General features: G+C 40.3%; 3 protein-coding genes and 1 pseudogene across 3 annotated transcripts; 2 read left to right on the top strand and 2 right to left on the bottom strand.

Moving 5' to 3' along the window:
- The first annotated feature begins 3,281 nt into the window (after nucleotides 1–3,281).
- On the top strand, nucleotides 3,282–7,225 carry LOC137739391 (protein MICRORCHIDIA 4). The gene has a single exon (XM_088700362.1). The coding sequence runs from the start codon at nucleotides 3,422–3,424 to the stop codon at nucleotides 5,615–5,617; it is 2,196 nt and encodes a 731-aa protein (XP_088556488.1). The 5' UTR covers nucleotides 3,282–3,421; the 3' UTR covers nucleotides 5,618–7,225.
- On the bottom strand, nucleotides 5,843–7,278 carry LOC137738693 (uncharacterized). Its single transcript, XM_068478167.2, has one exon. The coding sequence runs from the start codon at nucleotides 7,184–7,186 to the stop codon at nucleotides 6,017–6,019; it is 1,170 nt and encodes a 389-aa protein (XP_068334268.2). The 5' UTR covers nucleotides 7,187–7,278; the 3' UTR covers nucleotides 5,843–6,016.
- Nucleotides 7,279–8,744: 1,466 nt separating this feature from the next.
- On the bottom strand, nucleotides 8,745–10,375 carry LOC137739390 (UMP-CMP kinase 3-like). The gene is made up of 7 exons (XM_068478959.2): nucleotides 10,319–10,375; nucleotides 10,102–10,153; nucleotides 9,750–9,867; nucleotides 9,448–9,604; nucleotides 9,264–9,344; nucleotides 9,050–9,157; nucleotides 8,745–8,916 (listed from the first exon to the last, which is right to left on the bottom strand). The coding sequence occupies exons 1-7, from the start codon at nucleotides 10,373–10,375 to the stop codon at nucleotides 8,824–8,826; spliced, it is 666 nt and encodes a 221-aa protein (XP_068335060.2). The 3' UTR covers nucleotides 8,745–8,823.
- A 4,086-nt stretch (nucleotides 10,376–14,461) lies between these two features.
- Nucleotides 14,462–21,111, top strand: LOC148694063 (pentatricopeptide repeat-containing protein At3g02330, mitochondrial-like; annotated as a pseudogene).
- The last annotated feature ends 46 nt before the right edge of the window (nucleotides 21,112–21,157 follow it).

Raw genomic sequence — 21,157 nt, 5'->3', positions numbered from 1 at the left:
GGCAAATCATAACGAATAAGTAAAAAACCCCTGAAGAAAACAAAAGCAAGAGGCAGGCACAAATATTGCTACCTGCAATATTATCTCCTTGTTACATCAATTTCAAAGGAAAAATGATTGAAGTAATAATTCCAAAGTCCCCACTCGTTAGAAAAAAATATCGGCTTGATCTAAATCAGAATGTGGCCTTTAACTAATTTGTGTAGAATTTTTGAACCAAGGCCACTCCCAAAGTCCGCATAATATGACAATATATTAATGTAAAAGTTTTTTCTAGAGGGACTCAGTGCTCTTTCTTTCTCTATGGAAACTACAAGAGCCATAAGGGTTTTATTCCCCCCATTAGTGAAAATGACTGGTTTATTTATTTCTTGCATTTCTCTTTTCGTTATGTGTTTTGACGATGATGATTTAGGTTAAGGCATAGTTCTTTTTTTTTTTTTCTTTTTTTTTTTTTTTTTTTTTTTTGGTCGAAAAGTTAATGCATAGTTCAAACAGCTACATTTGGAAGTGGGGTGAACTTTTTACCATTCTTTATATTGACGTTTTGGAAGTCGGGGAGATGATCAATACTACTCGTTAATGTTGATGATAGTGATGGTAGCGACAGTGACGTTTTGATATCTTCGGGGTGATGAATATGGTCATCTCCTGGCGACTCAGATCTGCTTCTTTGGGTGGCAGCAACACCTCTCATGGTGCCAGAAATTTGGAAGACGCCAGAAGACAGTAGATAATGTACAGATATGATCAGTCACGCGTATATAGGAAGAGCTTCATCTAGGGTTTCACTTAGAAGCAAACTCTCTTTCTGTAAATAAAAATAGAAACTAACGGACGAGGAATAGCTATACCTTCTCCATTTATTTTTTCCTTCTTACATTCCCTATTCATCATTTGACATTTGTACTCTTACACAATAAACTAAACACTTAGTAACTGGAGAAGGTAACTAGCATTCTTCTTTACTAAAAATTTGGTCAATGGATAAGATCATCTTTTTAAACCAAAAATTACAGCTATATTGTACCACAAAAAAACAAAAACGCTGAGTAAATGGAGAAAGTAGCTAGCATTCCTCTTTACTAAAAACTTGGTCAATGGATAAGATCATCTTTTTAAACCAAAAATTACAGTTATATTGTACCACAAAAAACAAAAGACAAACAAATAGAGGGTTATATTGATCAACATACATCAACATACGAGGTTATATATATTGTATAGATACAGTGACCCACCGCCTTGAGGGAGTTGTGGAAAGATTTCAATCACTACATCGTCTCGGAGATCACTAGTTCTTGATGACGATGATGCTGGTGATCTTTGTTATTCTTTTGAGTTATGAAGATGCTGGTGAACTTGTTGGATCAATCTACATAATTCTTTTATCCATAATTAACGACTTGCAGAAGAAACATCGGCAGCTTGTCAAACTTTGTTAAATAATGATCATAAAATTTCAATTAACGACTACGAAATTTTCGTTGCTAAAAATAATATATCAACTTACAGACAAAGTGGATGGCTAACTACTACAAAAGTGACCAATATTACTAATTAAGTGCGACAAATTTTAGCTTGTCTACGTACGATACAAATTAATTGATGAACTCACAAACAAAACTAGAAACTTCAGTATGAAAAATCAATGTCCTTCGAGATATATCAATTTATTATATCTTCAAGAAAGAATTAATGGCTAGCTTATATGATCAGATTCTGCCATGTGCCTCATCTCTCTTGCACTTCCAGCGTAGACGTAGTTTTGTGACAGATACTTTACCCCTAGCCCTAAGTCTGCTAATCTACGCGATGATCCGTCCAATCTCCCCATTATGCGGTCACACATTCCGATCGACTATGCCTTCCAGTCTTCCGCTCATTTGAAAATACATACTCCTCATCTTGAGGTCCAATCGTTCCTCTAAATTCATTGATGCAAAGGTTAAAGAATTAGAGATGAGTGAACCAACACTTGGACATATACGTGCACTGACAAGCGGATATATATGAGGGAGTCGGCGAAAAATTTCAACTATTACATCGCCAGGGGTCTATCAACAAACAACTTTTTCGATGTTTTTGGGTGATGAATATGGTGAGAGGCCAGTATTGCTCCAAGGGGCGACTGGGATCTGCTTCTTTTGGTACCAATAGCACCTCTCATAGTGGCAGAAATTTGGAAAACGATAGAAGATAGTAGATACAAGTCACGTATACATAGGAGAGTTTTATATAGGGTGTTACCCAAACCTAGATTCCTTATTTGTAATTGAAGTGACTCTTGATGGTCAAATGGACAAGGTCTTCATATGAAAGATTGCTCGCCAAAGCATTCAAGTACCGGCTTAGACCTTCAAAAAGATTGCTCACCAAAGCGAATTACTTTCGTCGATGATGATCAATGGATCCAAGACGATGAGAATGTTCTGAAGATGATCACTAATGCCACCAGGGCCTCCACTCATCCAATACACAGTTGGCTTTTCTCTCGGAGTGGAAACTCATGAGCCTTTCGAATAACGGAGTCAGCGGCTTGGAGGACGATGATTTTCTTGCAAGGAATTCCTCTGATTTGTGGTTTACCAGGGTACGGATTATCAATTTGGAGGGATAAAAAGCGCTTAATGAAATAAGAATCAGAGATGAGAGTACACCAACGATTGGAAACGCACTTGCACTGAAAAATAAATTTAGGGTTCCGACCAATACAACGTCATGAAGATCATCAAAATTGATAGTGTTATTCATCAATTTTGATAATCTTGTGTTTTTATGAGGATTTTTTTTTTTTTTTTTTTTTTATATCTTTGTATGTTGATGGATTCCGTTGTAGCCCTTTTTTGTTGCAGACTTGACCTAAAAAACCGAAATCGAAGTACATATATACTTCCTCGCTTGTGACGTTACTTACGTGCCCTTCATTGATTTTTTATAGTTTTTTAGTTTCTAATTGCCACCCAAAAAATAATTATTTCCATTAAATAAATCCCGATTAATTAGGAGTGGTACCTTTGGTAACACAAATATTTCTCCTATAAATTACCACATGATTGATCTTTGCATTCCTATTTCCAGTAGGATTAGCGTGCTTTCAAATTTTTAGTAGGATTAAAATTGCTTAATTTCCTTTTCGTTTTAGGATTAATTTGTAATTTTATTAACATCCTATTTCAGCCAGGATTAGGATTTCTTTCAAATTTCTGTTAGGATTAGGCATTTCCTGTTTGTTTCGGGTTATGTCCTTGTGTATAAATACAGAGATCTTGGACTTGGTGGATCATCACATTCGTGAGTGAACAAATTTTCTAGCATACTTCCACGCGCTATAAGATTTTTGTGCGAAGCCCTTTTTTAGGTTTACTTTCTTCTACAATTTTCTAAATCCCTACCAGTTAATTAGCCTGTATCATCCAGCATGTCACAAGAGGGCGAAGTTTTGGGAGGTTCTTCGAAGAAGCGGAAGCTGGACGGGGCGGGATCAGGCCCAGTTCTGAGTCCTCAGCCGCTGAGGCAGGTGAGAGCCCGGCAGAGCTGTAAGCAGTTTTGGAAGGCCGGGGATTATGAAGGAGCTCCTTGTAGCGATGATCATACTTCTGCTGCTGGCGGGATCGACCACGTTAGGGTTCATCCCAGATTTCTGCATTCCAATGCCACAAGTCACAAGTGGGCTCTCGGCGCTTTTGCCGAGCTTTTAGACAATGCACTGGATGAGGTTTGCAGTGGTGCTACTTACGTCAACGTCGATGTGCTTGAAAACAAGAAGGATGGAAGCAGAATGTTGCTGATCCAAGATGATGGCGGTGGTATGGATCCGAGCAAGATGCGACACTGCATGTCGTTGGGGTATTCGGTGAAAAGCAAAATTAGAGACACCATAGGACAGTATGGAAACGGTTTTAAGACGAGCACTATGAGGCTAGGAGCAGATGCGATCGTGTTTTCACGCTGCGAAGGAATACATGAAAAAAATGATACGCGGAGCATCGGATTGCTGTCTTACACTTTCTTGAAGAGCACTGGAAAGGAAGACATTGTAGTTCCCATGCTTGATTATGAGAGAAGAGGAGGAGCTTGGCACAAAATGTTTCGATCCTCCGAAAGAGACTGGAAGACAAATATCGAGACAATCGTTCAGTGGTCGCCATTTTCTAGCGAAGAAGAGCTGCATTGTCAGCTCTTAACGATTAAGAACCATGGCACCCAAATAATCATATACAACCTTTGGGAGGACGACGAAGATCAGTTGGAGCTTGATTTTGACACCGACCCTCATGATATTCAACTCAGAGGTGTCAATCGGGACGAGAAGAATATACAAATGGCTCAAGATTATCCCAACTCGCGAGTTTTCTTGACGTACCAGCACTCGTTGAGGAGCTATGCATCGATTCTCTATTTGCGGCTTCCTTCTAACTTTCGGATCATCCTTCGCGGGAAGGAAGTTGAGCACCACAACATAGTGAATGATATGATGATGTCCCAGCAAGTCACCTATCGGCCAACCGGGGCTGACGGGAACCAAACAAGTGCAAATGTGATTGCTGCTGTCACCATCGGGTTTGTAAAGGATGCAAAATCTCATATCGACGTTCAAGGGTTCAATGTTTATCACAAGAATCGACTGATTAAGCCGTTTTGGAGGCTTTGGAATGCTGCAGGAAGCGACGGCAGAGGTGTTATCGGCGTTTTGGAAGCTAATTTTGTTGAACCAGCTCATGATAAGCAGGGGTTTGAGCGTACAACGGTTCTTTCGAGACTCGAGAAACGATTGATACATATGCAAAAGGATTACTGGGGTTCTAACTGCCACAAAATCGGGTATGCTCAGCGACGTACTAAGAAGATCATCAACGACTCTGCAAATCGTAAGGAGACTAGTCCTGATCCTCCATCTACCACGCCATGCAGCAAGAAGAGACCATTTTTGGGTCCTGATTCACCCGCACTTCAGGGTGTTCGTTCAAGAGCTTCTGAAAGGATCACCAACGATAGAGTCCAAACCCCCAAGCAATCTGGGACACTAGGATCATCAAGGTCTTATGAATCATCAGCACCACCTTCGCCCGCCAATGTTCCATCATCATTACCACCTTCGCCAGCCAATGTTACCGATGCAGATGCAGACATGCATGTTTCCATGTCTGATGTGGGTGGCCGACGTCGTGAGGGATTTGCTGCTAAAGAAGACTCTGGGAAAGATTGCCCGACTCGGTTATCTTCACGTACAAAAGATACTGAACAATCACAGCACGACTGTTCACCAAGTAGCCCAGGAGCCAGTTCACTGCACGGTCATGATGTCAATGCTGAGCGTTCCCGCATGGAGCGTGGTCAAGTTGTAGGGGTGCAGCAACTGAAAACAGCATATATCCAACTGAGGAAAATATTGGAGAAGAAAGATCAGAGGTGCAAGTCACTTGAAACTCAGCTCCTAGCGGCACAACAAAAAATTACAGAACTGAACAATGAAGAAGACACCATAATTGGCATATTCTCTGAGGAGAGGGAGCGTCGAGACAAGGAGGAGAAGAGTTTGAGAGAGAAGCTGAAGAATGCAACAGATACCATTCAACAATTGCAACAGCAACTCGAAGCAATCAAGTCCGCCTAAGTCTAGCCTTTTGTTCACTACTTCTTTAGTTAGGACTTGGGGGCGAAATGTATGTAGTTTGATCTGAAATCCGGTAGTAGTACTTTAACGTAGATGTCATGTATTCGTTTTTCGCAATTTGACAAATTTCAAACTCTAATAAGATACTTCTTCAAAGTTCAAACTAATTTTCATTAAACCTCTTGCAAGGTTGCTGCATAAACACTACTAAAAACTCAAGTAACATGAAACAAAAAGCAATTTATTACACTGGGAAACTCCACCAAATTAACAAAAGCTATACGATGTTCAAAACCATTACAAGCTTCATTTCATCATCAGATATAGGACTGCCCGAAAAACGCATATTTACAATTTTTACATTTAGCAAAGCAAGATTATATATATCTGTATAGCATCTTAGACAAACTGTTCAAACCCAAACTCAAACCTGACCTGTGAATCCCCTGGCTCGCCTCGAGCAGCGCTTTCACACTTGTTTCTTTCGTAATCTGGATCATCCGTGGGAAGCTCATACCGACAAACAGGGCATGTATTCCGAATGCCCAACCACGGCACAATGCAGTCCTGATGGTAGTAATGGCAACAGGGCAAGCTCCTGACTTTATCCTCCACCAAGATGTTGTCTTTACAAACAGCACAAACCGCTTCTTCTTTCTTCAATTGTTCCACTGTAAACTCAACAGATGGAAGATCCTCAACCACGCTTAAAGCCGCCGGAGGACTACCTTTCATGGCATTGGCATTCTCCACGAACTGCCCGAAAATCGTGTTGATGTACTCTGCAGTCTCCAAGTCAAGATCGTCATCATCGGCGAACCTCCGAAAATTGTTGACTGTCAAGAGAATTTCCCACTCCAGGCTCCGTGCCGCACCTTCCGGAACCTCTTCTTCTTCAGTGGAAAACCCAGAGGTCACCGACAGCTCTTCCACTCCGCCGTTGACCGGACTAGTCTGAATCGATTCGGAACTTTCAAGCATATTCCTCTGCTCCATCAAGAAAAGATTATCCCAAATTGACTGGATACCCGAATCGGTGATCCGATTACTTTCTATGTCATCGATAGTACCGGAATCCGAATCCGATTCAGATTCCAGCCCAACAATCCGAAGCCCACCAGCTCGCGAGTCAGCTCCCGATAGGCTTATAAACTCCCCCAATTCAGAACCCAGTCGCTGAGAATTTGACCCAAACCCTAAATTCGACTCCGTCTCGTCGCCATCCTCAAGACCCCCAATTTCCAATTCGGTCGCAACCGGATCCGACCGCGAACCCGAATCGACGACGCCGTCGGTCTTGGGCTGCTGCTCGGAGCTGCGGCGGTCGAAGAGATCGGTGACGAAGCAGCTGACGTCATGGTCCGAATCGGATGCGACGTCGGAGAACCAGTCGCAATCGGAGGAGCTCCGGGGATCGAGAGGATCGGCGGCGAAGGGGTTGCAGTTTTGGTTGGCGCACCAGTGGGTGAGGGGATCGAGGAGGGGGGTTGGGTGGGATTGCGGGTCGTCGGGTTCGTTTGGTGGTTGCGGCTCGCGGGGTAGGTGAGAGGTGGCGGAAGGCTCAGACATTGTTTACGAAAAATAATAATGCAAAAAATTAGAGGAAAATTTTTGGTTGGTGGCGCCTACGGTTTATATACTGCGCCCTGCGGGGTTTTCTTCCCTCGTCATTTTTTTATTTTTTATTTTAAGGGTCTTATCCAAAAATAAAAGTAAGCACAAAATTTAATAAAGAAAAATTGATGTTAGACGGAAGTCATCCGATAAATGTCGTATTCGTGCTGGTTCGACATGCGAATCATAATATTCATTCTTATGTGAATTGGAATGAAAAACGATGGATATTTTTTCTCGAAATAGTTTAGTCCACAACGTTCTATCTCCAATAGGTATTTGTAAATCAAACAAATATAACGCTTGTGTAGATTAATTTTTCGGAGATATATTACTAAAACTTGTTATTTATAGAAGTCGAACCTAAGACATAATGCTAATTTATAGTGTTATTACGTTCTGTATGTTAGGGGTTTTGTATTATTTTCTCTCTTCACGTCTTTCATTGTTTTCAAGTAAAACGTTTTGTTGTGGAAATGAATTTAGTTTGGATTTTTTTTTTTTTACACTAAGAATTGAGATGTTGAAATACGGATGAGATGACGGTGTTTCTATTTAGTTTACAACTTTATATAATAAAAGTTCTTAATTTATCATATTTACTGTTGAGGACTAAATATTTCTTTTTAATCAACACAAACATTTGAGCATAGAACCTTCTTCAACTTCAAGAAAGAAAAAAAAAACAATGAACATCTTAACTTACAAACTTACGCATTAATTACTTCCGAGCAAATAAATACACTTTCTACTGCTTTGCAAACAGGGACGGATTTAGAATTTAAAACTACAATAAATTTTTCTATGTGATTAAAATATACACCTCAATAAAACAGGTGGTCCCCACTAATAACCTGTTGACACCTGTATTCTTATAACATAAATACAATTATTAAAAAATAAAATTAAACCGACTCCCCGTATTTTGAGTCTCCAAATCGCCTCCCATGCCTCCCCCATTGGCCAACTCCTTGCCAGAGACGTCCATCGTCCACCCCACTCATCCCTTCCTTCCCCACGCATTTTTCTCTCCCTTTCTTTTTCATCTCAATATTTTGCCCTCCTTCTTATGCTCTTTCTGAGATGGACACAAGGGATGTCGAAAGACAAATCTTAAATTGGAGGTCGGAGACGGCAAATTTGGTCGATGGAGGTAGGGGAGAGCGAGAGAAAATGGGGGAAAGAAAAAGAGGAAGAGAGGATATATGGAGTGTCGCCGATGGAATCACAAAGTGGCGATGGAGGTGGGTGGTTTCTGAAGAGTGGATGGTCAGCATGGAAGGGTAGTCAGGAGAGTTTTCTGACTTCTTTCTCTTTGAACTGTAGGGGTAAATTAGGAATTTTGTTTATTAATGCCCATTATAAATATCAAAACGTGACAATCTTTTTATTTCAATAATAAAATAGGCACGTGTTAAAGTTGTATTGATTAGGAACTCCAAGTCAGCTAATGTGTCCGTCATCTGAAAAAATTTCTCCAAAACTACATCCTATATATACATAAAGTGTCCCAATTCTCGAGATTTGAGAGCATCCAATTCAAATAGCTTAATTTCATACCTAAGAACAAAGAAGTCCATTCTCCCTAAAAACTAGGGCATGGTTTCCTCGCGCTTCTCTTCGAGCTCATAGAATGCTTCCTTGACTACCTCAAATACTTCTTCATGAGGCCTTTCAGCATCAATCTAGGCAGAATCAAAGAAGAAGAAAACAATTAACATACTAATTACAGATAAGCTCCATCACAAACAGTTCATTAAACTATATGGTAAGACTAGCTATATGTCGACGAGCAAAAGCCCTTGAGGAGATGGTTACCTTTCGAACCTTTCCCTTGGCGCTGTAATAATTGACTACAGGAATGGTGCATTCGAAATAAACTTGAAGACGCTTCTGAATCGTATCAATGTTATCGTCAACTCTTCTCTTCGAAGATTGCAAATAGTACAGATGAGGAAGAGTTCGACAGGTTTACAGACATCGACAATCTGTAAACTAAAGAAACAAGTTAAGAACTACACAATTTGCTCACCTGGTTTCTGTTTAAAAGACGTCTTGTCATTTCTCCTTCTGAGCAGTCAAGAAACAGTACAAAATCTGGCTCGAATTTCATCTGCATTAACATAAACTTTGGTTCTTCATGAATATATTAAAATCTAACAAACACTACTACTTTTGAAGAACATTGATACTTTTAACGAAAACTACAACCCTACAATTCTTTCAGCTACAACTATATTTTCTACATTCCGCGGGAAGCCATCAACGAGAAACTTCTTGTTTCGGCTCCTTTGCATTGCCTGTTGCAGAAGTTTAACAACCAAATTGGAAGGAACCAGTCGTCCTTCCTTCTTAAAGTCCTTGATCATCTTACTGTAGAGAGAAATTTGCAACAAATATGAGATGTGAGAAAATGTGGCTTAATAGGTTTTGAAAAAAATGGTTGCTAGATTTCCATCATACAAGAATGATGACATTTTACTTGTGAAAGAAAGACTTTTTTGAATGAATCAAATACTTGTATTCAGATCCAGCCTCAGCTTCTGCTTCAAGAAGATCACCAACATTCAGATGGCAAAACCCAAAGTGTGAAACAATCTTAGCGCACTGCGTACTCTTTCCGCTACCTGGACCACCTGTAAAACATGGTTTTAATTAAGACCATGAAATTGTGTAACAAGTAGCAGCCGTTTGATGGTCATTTCACTTCACTTAAAACAACAAAAACTAAAAACAAAATAGTTATCAAGCAGACTGAAAACAAAAACGAAATAGTTATTAAACAGCTCATCTAACATAGATGATAGTTAAGATGCTTCCTAATTAACCAGTTTTATTAGTTGGGAGGAAAAATGTCGTAAACTTCTTACCTGAAACACAGATGATAATTGTGTGCCCTTTAGGTTTACGTTCACTTGGGTCCTGACAAATCAAAGATAAACATACACAAATACATTCAATAATTTCACTAATAATAATTATCTAAAAATCACACCAAAAAAAATAATAATAAAATAAAATAAACACAAATAAACAAACAAACAAACAAACAAACAAAAGAATTAACACTTGACACTTGACACCAACCTTGTTTGGAGTCACAGCTGCCCCTTGTGGTGTATAATCTTTTTCTATGGTCTCCATGAATCCTGTTCATCATGAGCTTGTTTAGAAGCAAATTTGTTCGAGAAATTCGAATAGTACAACAAAGACATATGCAGGAACGCCAATCAGAGCACCACGTTCAAAAAGAGAACAAGGCCATTGCGGCAAAATTACATAGAAGCTTGATATTATAGTTTCTATTGTATCAAACTCAAAACATTATGAACCTAATCACCTGATCACAAAAGGTTATACATGGAGTGATAGGATGTAGAGAGGGTCTAACAGGGAGAAGACTTGCTCAAGAGTGCATGATGGTAGCAGACTTTGTAGCAGAAAACGATGTCGATCTTGGTGTAAAAGTGTGGCATGGGTTCTGGGACACCGATTAGACCGTTTGGAGAGAATTGAGGCGGTGCGTTTAGTGGTTTATTCGTTTTATATAACAAATGAATTAGTCTTTCCCATGCGCACATAAGTTGAGAATATTCGCTACACGTGAGGGGACGTGTTAAGAATGAGTCTCATATTGATGGGATGATGGACTTTGCATGGGCTTATAAAAAGTTGAGTTACTCCTCATATTGCCAATTGGTTTTATGGTGGAACCTCAATTTTCTTTATAGTATCAGAGCAGCTTGTCGTGTGAAAGACCAAGGGCCACACGTGCTCATGCGTCGCCCACTTGTTGTCCACGTGTAGGCCTGAAAATCGGTCACACGTGTGGGGTCATCGGTGATGGACAAGATTTGCTAGGTACTTATATGGTCTTGGGCTACTCCCCATATTGTCAATTGGTTTTATGGTGGAACCCCAATTTCAAGCCTAACACATGGACAACACAATGGGGTGACGTAGAGCGCATGTATGGCCGTTTGGTTTCACACATGGGAGAACCTGCTCTGATACGTGTTAGGCTTGAAAATTCGCCACATGCGAGGGGGGCGTGTTGAGAATTAGTCTCATATTAATGCGAGGAGGGACCTTACATGAGCTTATAAGTAAGTTGGTGTAACGACTTGTCCCCAAAAATTATGGTTTTTATAATTTTAAAAAATGAATTTACGAAAATGCCCTTCGAGGCAAATACGTTGACTTATGTTGACCACCTTGTCGTGTCATGTAAGGTTCATTTTCTTGACGTATCCTCATAGTACTCGTCGCTACGAACGCGTGGGTGTAAACGGAACGTGATTTGGAGTTATAATGAAGAAGTTATGGGCAAGTAAAAATAGGGACAAAATAGTCATTTAAATATTTTCTGGAATGCTCCAGATTTTTGGAGCAAAATCTGGAAAGCCACGTGTGTGGCCCAAATTGAATGAAAGAAGAAATAGACGGTTGGGATAAGAGATAAATGAGAGAAAGGAGAGGCGGGACACCCAATCAAAAAGAAGAGAAAAGAGACTGACCAATAGGGAGAGCAGGAAAGGAAGGGAAAAGAGATAGTGGAGGAGCACCGAATCACCCTTGACCCGGGTCCTCCCTGTCGACCAGACCAGTTCTGTGCTATTCTGACGTGATTTTCGTCAGTTTTTTCCGTTAAATCACCGTTGTCCACCACTTGGAAAACATTCCATGATCTCCCATCTTCCATTACCAATCAAATTTCACTAGATTTAGCCTTGATTTCGTAAAGAACGGAACCCGTGGTTTCCTGTGGTGCCACGGCGGAAATCCGACGATTATGAAGTTAACTCCATCAACCACCACCACCAACAATGGACTCTCCTCAACCCTAGGAAGAAAGCCCAAGCAGTGGTTGGGGTGTCAGAGCTTGTTTGGAGTTGAATAAAGAACACTCAATTTTTAGGGTTTCCGACGGGTTTTAGTGAAATTGGGGATTTTCCCGGCCAAATTGGCCTTAGTCACAGGTATGAAAGTTGCTCCACTCATCGAGATCTTCATTCCTGTAAAATTTGGAAATTTTTGGAGTTGTTCGATTTTCCGGCGAGTCGGGGCAGTTGGTCGCCACGCACGATGACGTGTGCAGCGGCTCGTGGAGGGAAAACCCGAGGTCTATACTTACGTTTTCCGAGGTGTCAAATTCAAATCCGCTGTCTAGTTTCCCAAATTCTATCCTTTAGGTATAGTTTTACTAAAAGGTCTCTAATTATGTTTAGATGCGTTGGTGGGAAGCGACGTCATTCTTAATAGTTTGAGAGGCTTTCGGGCAATGGAAAAACAAGTGAAGGATCCCTTCTTAACCTGCATATTTTTATAAATATTTACCTAGCATGCATGGCATATTTCATGAATTGAATATGATTTATATTATGCCTTTATAGAATTCTATATTTATGATTTAACAGAAATCAATAGTTATTTAATTTACGTTTATGAATGTTTATTATTTATCGAAATTATTTTCCGCTAATGGTGATGAATTATAGGTTTGCATTTATGCATTTTTATGATTATGAACTAGTGGATTTACATATATGAATCCTAAGGTTTTCGAATATGATTTATAATACGAGTTTTGAAATATGTTTTTAGTACTTACCAAGTGGGTTATCATATGGCACATCCGCACACCACGGGTATTATGTCTATGGCCATAGGACACATATGATGGAGGAGTGAGATATGATATATTACATACCCCAAGCTTCACCGTCGAAAGCGGTGTCAGACAGCTTTACTAGCCACGGCTAGTGTCTATGTGGATGTTTTGTTATTTGATTCAGCTTCACCTTCGGGTGATGGACAGGTACTGCCTTCGGGCGACTATGATACCCCTAGTTAAGTACTTCACTGATGAGATTTAAGGATTTGACTTCGGCGACATTTTCAACATAATTGAGCATGATTTTACACATACATGTATTACGAAGGTTTTGCTTGTCATGCTAGGGTTTTTTTTTTTAATAAAACCTATATGTAGTATTATATATGTTTTCAAAATAGGGGGTTAGTATGTTCATATAGAAAATGGTTTTCTTGTTATTAGTATTATTATTATAAACTTGGTCCACTCACCTTTCTGTTTTGCGCCCCTTTCAGGATTTAAAATCGAGGCACATGATCCCGATGTCAGGACACTTCTACATATTTATTCTCTAGTCTTCTCGGTATAGGTATCATTCCTTTGTTAGTATATTTTCCTAGTAATTTTTCCATATTATTCTTAGTAGTTGTATGCTCTGAACACGTTCATGCTATGGCATTTTACGTTTTAATTGCATATCTTTTACTTATATGCATGTTTAAAATGGCTTTGTCACCCTCGGGTGTCGCCCAACACGTGCCTACCTTGATATTTGTGGTTATCGGGGTTGGGATGTGTCAGTTAGGCTATTTCCCATATTGCCAATTGGTTTTACAGTAGAACCTCAACTTTATTCAGTGAATATTCTCAACAACATCAACGCATGAGCTAATCGACTGTTTTGCACCGTGTGTGGATATTGTGTGTAAATATTTGAGTAGTGTTGTGTGAAAAACATTGTTCTAAAAATCCCAGCCTAGTGTCGGTTAGGTTCCGCCTAGGCACTACGTGGCTTGCAACCGTCTCGATCAATTTTTACTTTTTTGACAAATTTAGAATGGGTTTCTAGACCTATTTAGGCAATCACTTAACCCATCTAGTCGCCTGCTTAGCCCATTTATTCGTCTGTCTGACCCGTCTAGATATCCACTCAAGTCGCAACTCTCACTTAAATAATAAATAGATAATTTTATTTTATATTTTGTTTTTTTAATAAATTATAAAAGATTTGTGAATACTTGAATGAATCGTTATCATATTATGATTCCCATGTATTCAATATGTCTTATCTATATGTTAGTCTATTTTTTAATTTATGTATCTCAATATAATTATGTGTTTTTAAGCATAAACATGCACTCATTTATACAATATATAATAATTTACTTAAATATGTCTAAATTTCGTCCAACCGTTTGAGCGTTAGGACTTAATTCGTGGCCCCACTAGTGTCTAGCGTTTTTAAGGAGTATGATTCTCTCTCCTCTTTTTTTTCCTCCCCTTACCTTTCCTCCTAATTGAACGATCACGTTTAAACTACGTTAATATCTTATATTAATTTTTTATAACAAAAGAAATAAGAAAATGTGAAAAGAGAGGATGAAAAGAGGTCGGAGAAAATTCTAATCCCGTTTTTAAACCTTGGGGAAAGGAAACAGTAAACGAAAAGCGTACAGCATATGAATTTACCCGCCAAAGAATGAACAGCACGGTGGATGGCAGCTGCTTACCATCTCTCTCAGACATGGTTTACCAGAATCTTCTCCTTCTCTCCCAAATCTCTCTACCCACAAACGCGAACCTTTCTTTCTCCCTCTACTTTCACTCACAGTCGCAACCAACCAATACCCGTAAAAAATTTCAAAACTTTCTCCCACATTTTCCAGCTATGCTCCCACGGCCGAGCTCTGAATCCGGGAAAACAGGCCCACGCTCGGATGATCGTTTCTGGATTCAATCCTACTGTGTTCTTTACGAATTGTTTGATCCTGATGTATGTGAAATGTGGGGGTTTGGAGTATGCAGGTAAGGTGTTCCATGGAATGCCGCAGAGGGATATGGTGTCGTGGAACACCATGGTTTTTGGGTACGCTGGGAGTGGGAAGATGGGGTTTGCGCAGTCTTTTTTTGATGCTATGCTTGAGAGAGATGTGGTTTCGTGGAATTCTTTGATTTCCGGGTACTTGCAGAATGGTGAGTATTGGGAGTCTGTTGAAGTTTATGTGAAAATGGTGAGTGTGGGTGTGGAATTTGATTGTACTACGACTGCAGTTGTTCTGAAAGCGTGTTCTGTTATGAAGAGATTGGTTTGGGGATTCAAATTCATTGTTTCTCGGTCAAGATGGGTTTTGACATTGATGTGGTAACTGGAAGTGCTTTAGTAGATATGTATGGGAAGTGTAAGCAATTAGATAATGCACTCAAAGCCTTCCGTGAATTACCCAAAAAGAATTGGGTTTCTTCGAGCACGGTAATTGCAGGTTCTTTTCAGAATGATCAGTTCGTTAAGGGTATAGAACTGTTTAATGAGATGCAGAAAGCTGGAGTCAGAGTGAGCCAATCTACGTATGCTAGTGTTTTCAGGTCCTGTGCAGGATTATCGGCATATAGTGTCACATCCGAGCCCGGGCGGGACCACTCCCCGGGCCCGCTCCATCACCGTAGCACGATATTGTCCGCTTTGGGCTTACCATTCCCTCACGGTTTTGTTTTTGGGAACTCACGAGCAACTTCCCAGTGGGTCACCCATTATGGGATTGCTCTAGCCTCCTTCTCGCTTAACTTCGGAGTTCCTACGGAACCCGAAGCCAGTGAGCTCCCAAAAGGCCTCGTGCTAAGTAAGGATGGGAATATACATTTAAGGATCACTCCCCTGGGCGATGTGGGATGTCACAATCCACCCCCCTTAGGGGCCCGACGTTCTCGTCGGCACATACGCGACCAGGGTTAGGCTCTGATACCAATTTGTCACATCCCGGCCCTGGGCGGATCACTTCCCGGGCCCGATCCACCACCGTAGCACGATATTGTCCGCTTTGGGCTTACCATTCCCTCATGGTTTTGTCTTTGGGAACTCACGAGCAACTTCCCAGTGGGTCACCCATCATGGGATTGCTCAAGCCCCCTTCTCGCTTAACTTCGGAGTTCCTACGGAACCCGAAGCCAGTGAGCTCCCAAAAGGCCTCGTGCTAAGTAAGGATGGGAATATACATTTAAGGATCACTCCCCTAGGCGATGTGGGATGTCACATATAGGTTAGGCACTCTCATGGGCATGCTATAAAGACGGACTTCCAATTTGATGTCATAGTTGGAACTGCCACATTGGACATGTATGCAAAATGTGATAGGATGTCTGATGCTAGAAAGATATTCGACTCGATGTCAAACCGGAGTTTACAGTCATATAATGCAATTATTGTCGGCTATGCTCGAAACGAGCAAGGTTTTTAAGCTCTGCGACTCTTTCAGCTTTTGCGGAAGTCTGGTCTTGGTTTTGGTAAGATAACGTTATTCGGTGCACTTAGCGTTTGTGCTGGGATCAAGGAGCACTTAGAGGGGCTTCAACTACAAGTATTAGTGGTTTAGTGTAGTTTGAGATCAAATATATGTGTAGCAAATGCCATGCTGGACGTGTATGGTAAATGCGGAGATCTGTTTGGAGCGTCTCGCATGTTTGATGAGATGCTAGTTGGAGATGCTGTGTCTTGGAATGCGATTATTGCAGCTTACGGACAGAATGAAAATGAAAAGGAGACACTTTCATTCTTTGTGTCCATGCTCCGCTCAAGGATGGAACCGGATGAATTCACTTTTGGTAGTGTTCTAAAAGCTTGTGCAGGTCAGCTCTCTTCAAACTATGGGATGGAAATCCATGGCAGAATTATTAAATCTGGAACGGGGATGAACTTATTTGTTGGAGGTGCCCTTTGTTGTGCTAGGATAGCACCAAACCACGCGGAACCAACTGAAGCTAACCCACAGGAAATTTATCAAATAAAATGCAAGAACAAAATATAAAAGACACAAAGATTTTAACGAGGTTCCTCCACAGTCAGTGTAACTGGAGTACGTCCTCGGAGCAGTAGGAGCTCATCCAATAATCCACTATCAACCAAATGGGAGTTTACAAAGTGTTGGCAATCTCACAACCCAAAAGCCCAATAGCTCTCACACACCAAAGAAACAAATAGAGAAAGAAATATAATGAATAATTTCTTCTCTATACATATAGCTCAAAGCTATTACAACAACAACTACTTTGGTGGATGATTACTAACCAATTGAAGCAACAACTTTCTTCTTCTGTTTTAGGCTCTCTGCAAGACTGCAATCAAAAATTGCTCTCTGCAAAGAAGAAACTCTTTCTTCTCTCTAGTTTTTCCAAAACCGAAAAAACTCAGCTCTCTTTCTTCTCTCCCTCTTTTTCACAACCGAAAACAAGCTCTATCATATCTATTTCTTTTTTCAAAAGCAATGGTCTTTTCCCTTATTTTCTCCCCAAAACAAGGAATGATGTCCACCTTTTTTCTTTCCTTTGTTTACTAACCGAGAGTGGATGCCAAGTTGGCCATTAATTTGGCCACTATTCAACAATCTCCACCTTGGCCAAATTGTACCAAAACCAACAAAAGTGAACATTTCTCTACCGTCTTCTCCAAATTTGCAAACCATAAGTGCCTTGATCAAAACAATCTTTTGTCTACCACCCGTGAGTTTTGACTTGGAGAATATGCCATGCTATGTGAATGAGTCTATTGGTGCAGTTTCAGACCATGGTGTTTGTGAGCAGGTGGAGTTCGTTGTGTGTCCAACTTTGGTATGGTGTGCTTGATCTTTTGTTGGTGATATTGAAGAATTTCAGTTCTTCGTTTGAATCACCTTTTGTTTTGATCAAGGCACTTATGGTTTGCAAATTTGGAGAAGACGGTAGAGAAATGTTCACTTTTGTTGGTTTTGGTACAATTTGGCCAAGGTGGAGATTGTTGAATAGTGGCCAAATTAATGGCCAACTTGGCATCCACTCTCGGTTAGTAAACAAAGGAAAGAAAAAAGGTGGACATCATTCCTTGTTTTGGGGAAGAAAATATGAGTTGTTTTTTCTTTTGTCTACCACCCGTGAGTTTTGGCTAAAAGGAAAAGAAAAAGTTGCTTTAAGAAAGGGAGCTCATTATTCGGTTTTGAAAGAGAAGAAAGAGAGCCTTTTCTTAAAGCAACTTTTTCTTTTCCTTTTAGCCAAAACTCACGGGTGGTAGACAAAAGAAAAAACAACTCATATTTTCTTCCCCAAAACAAGGAATGATGTCCACCTTTTTTCTTTCCTTTGTTTACTAACCGAGAGTGGATGCCAAGTTGGCCATTAATTTGGCCACTATTCAACAATCTCCACCTTGGCCAAATTGTACCAAAACCAACAAAAGTGAACATTTCTCTACCGTCTTCTCCAAATTTGCAAACCATAAGTGCCTTGATCAAAACAAAAGGTGATTCAAACGAAGAACTGAAATTCTTCAATATCACCAACAAAAGATCAAGCACACCATACCAAAGTTGGACACACAACGAACTCCACCTGCTCACAAACACCATGGTCTGAAACTGCACCAATAGACTCATTCACATAGCATGGCATATTCTCCAAGTCAAAACTGATTACAAATTTGGCAACATAGTCTCACATACCACATACGAAAATATGCCCTTCACTCAAGTTTACCATCATCACATGAGCACCAACAGGACAACCAAAATTTCAAATTCAAATAATCAGTAGGAGATCCAAAACCATACCTCAACTGGAGTCTTCAAGAAAACTAATTGCAGATGATGGAGACCAACAGACCAAATAGCAGTGGCAAACAAATTCAACCAAATGTCCATAGACCAAAGTTAGAAAGCATATAACTTGCCTTCTACAAGAGGGTTCCACACAAATGTTCTGCAGTGCATGTGGTGTATCCAAAATAGTGTGGTGCCTCACTATCCAAACTTGCAGAACTCAACAAATTGGCCCTCACAAACTCCTCCAATGTTTCCAGCAACTTGCTCCAAAGTCAACCAATGGGAGTGGAAAAACAACCAAAAATTTCTGCCGTTGAAAAATGCCAAAGAAAAGAAAACTTAGCCTTAGCCTTTTTCCCTTTTCTTCCAGCCAACAACATCATTTGTCATCATGATGTCCTTCTGCCTAAACAAATGCCGAAAGAAAAAGAACAACATTTTCTTTTCAATTTTCAACTGCTTCTACCTTTTCTCCTTCCCACTCAACTCGTCGACAACAGCCCACATTTTGCAGCCAGCATCTCCAATTGACCAAATACCAAAGTCATTCCTCCTGTCGAATTTTTTCAAAAAAACATATTTCACCGTCATTCGAAGATTTCATAGACATACTAGTACAAAGCCTCCAAGTCGAAACCCAGAGCTCTGATACCACTTGTTGTGCGGAAGTTTCAAATATGAAACCAAAGCTAATACGGCAAAATATTACAAGACAAAGAATCCAAAAGACACAAGGATTTATACTGGTTCGGCGTAAGCCTACATCCAGTTTCGAGACGGCGAGGAAATTCCACTAATATCAAAAGGAGATTACAAATAGAGTTTTAACTCTCAAACCCAAATCCCACATACAACCAATAGCTCTCACTCAAACTAAGAAACAAATGGAGAAGAAGAAACACATATCAAAATCCTTCTCTCCCAAAAGCTACACAAGTAGCACCAACATCTTTGATTGAGTGATTACTAACAAAATGGGATTATTACAAATGATGGGAAGGAGCAGCTCATATTCAATTGGGAGAGCCGAATGCTCTCCCTGGTTTCTCTCATCTGCCGCTCCCCCCACACCCGAAAACAATGAGCTCTTCTCCCTATATACCAAAAAGAAAAGGCTCTCTTTCTTCTCTTTCAAAACCGAATAATGAGCTCCCTTTCTTAAAGCAACTTTTTCTTTTCCTTTTAGCCAAAACTCACGGGTGGTAGACAAAAGAAAAAACAACTCATATTTTCTTCCCCAAAACAAGGAATGATGTCCACCTTTTTTCTTTCCTTTGTTTACTAACCGAGAGTGGATGCCAAGTTGGCCATTAATTTGGCCACTATTCAACACCCTTGTTGATATGTATTGCAAGCGTGGAATGATGGAAGAGGCAGAAAAGATACATGACAGAACAGAAGAACAAACCATGGTTTCTTGGAATGTAATCATATCTGGCTTCTCGCTGCATAAGCAAAATGAGGAAGAGCAGAGATTTTTCTCTCTGATGTTGGAAATGGGTGCAGAACCTGATAACTTCACATACGCGACGGTTCTTGATACCTGTGCTAATTTGGCTACTGTTGAACTTGGGAGGCAGATCCATGCTCAGATTAGCAAGCATGAATTGCAGTCAGATGTATACATAACTAGCACTCTTGTCGATATGTACTCAAAGTGTGGAAACATGCAAGATTCTCATTTAATGTTCAAGAAAGCACCTAAGCGGGATGCTGTCACATGGAACGCCATGATATCTGGCTATGCAAACTTTGGCCTTGGAGAAGACGCTCTTAGTATTTTTGAGTACATGCAGCTTGAGAACGTGGAGCCAAACCATGCAACTTTTGTTTCAGTCCTCCGAGCTTGTGGACATATTGGGCACGCTGAAAAAGGTTTACACTACTTCCGCACAATGCTTAGCACCTATGGTTTACATCCTCAGTGGGAGCATTACTCATGTATCTTGGATATTATAGGGAGGTCAGGCCAAGTTTGTGAGGCCTTGAGGCTTATTGAAGACATGCCTTTCGAAGCCGATGATGTTATATCAAGAACTCTGCTTAGTATTTGCAAGCTCCATGGGAATGTAGAAGTGGCTGAAAAAGCAGCAAGCACTATTCTGCAACTGGATCCTCAAGATTCGTCCACCTATGTTCTGCTATCAAATATATACGCGGAAGCTGGAATGTGAGGTGAAATACGAGGTAGATTCGTTTTTGGTCGGGGAGAAGGCTCATCCGAGATGTAATGAGGTGTATGAGAAGCTCGATTTGCTTGTCGCCGAGATGACGAGAGTTGGGTATAGGCCAGAAATCGATTTTGTGCTTGATGAGGAGATGGGAGAGCAGGAGTTTCTTGAAGATGAGCTCAAAATTAGCATGTAAGATATGTGTTCAATTCAAACCACCTCCATTTGAGAAGTGAGAAAATAGTGGGTTTTAATCTCTCTTTTAAGTTTACCAAACTAGCATTAGGCCCAATTATTAGCCCAAAAACCAAAAAGGAGTACATAATTACAAAAACACCCCTCAGAAGATGGGGAAATTACTATTGGGAGCACAATAAAA

Source organism: Pyrus communis, chromosome 9 (assembly GCF_041283825.1).
Source record: "Pyrus communis isolate YQ-2024b chromosome 9, ASM4128382v1, whole genome shotgun sequence".
Classification (NCBI taxonomy): domain Eukaryota; kingdom Viridiplantae; phylum Streptophyta; class Magnoliopsida; order Rosales; family Rosaceae; genus Pyrus; species Pyrus communis.
Note: the sequence above shows the minus strand (reverse complement) of the source record. Positions and strands in the feature narration are given on the sequence as shown.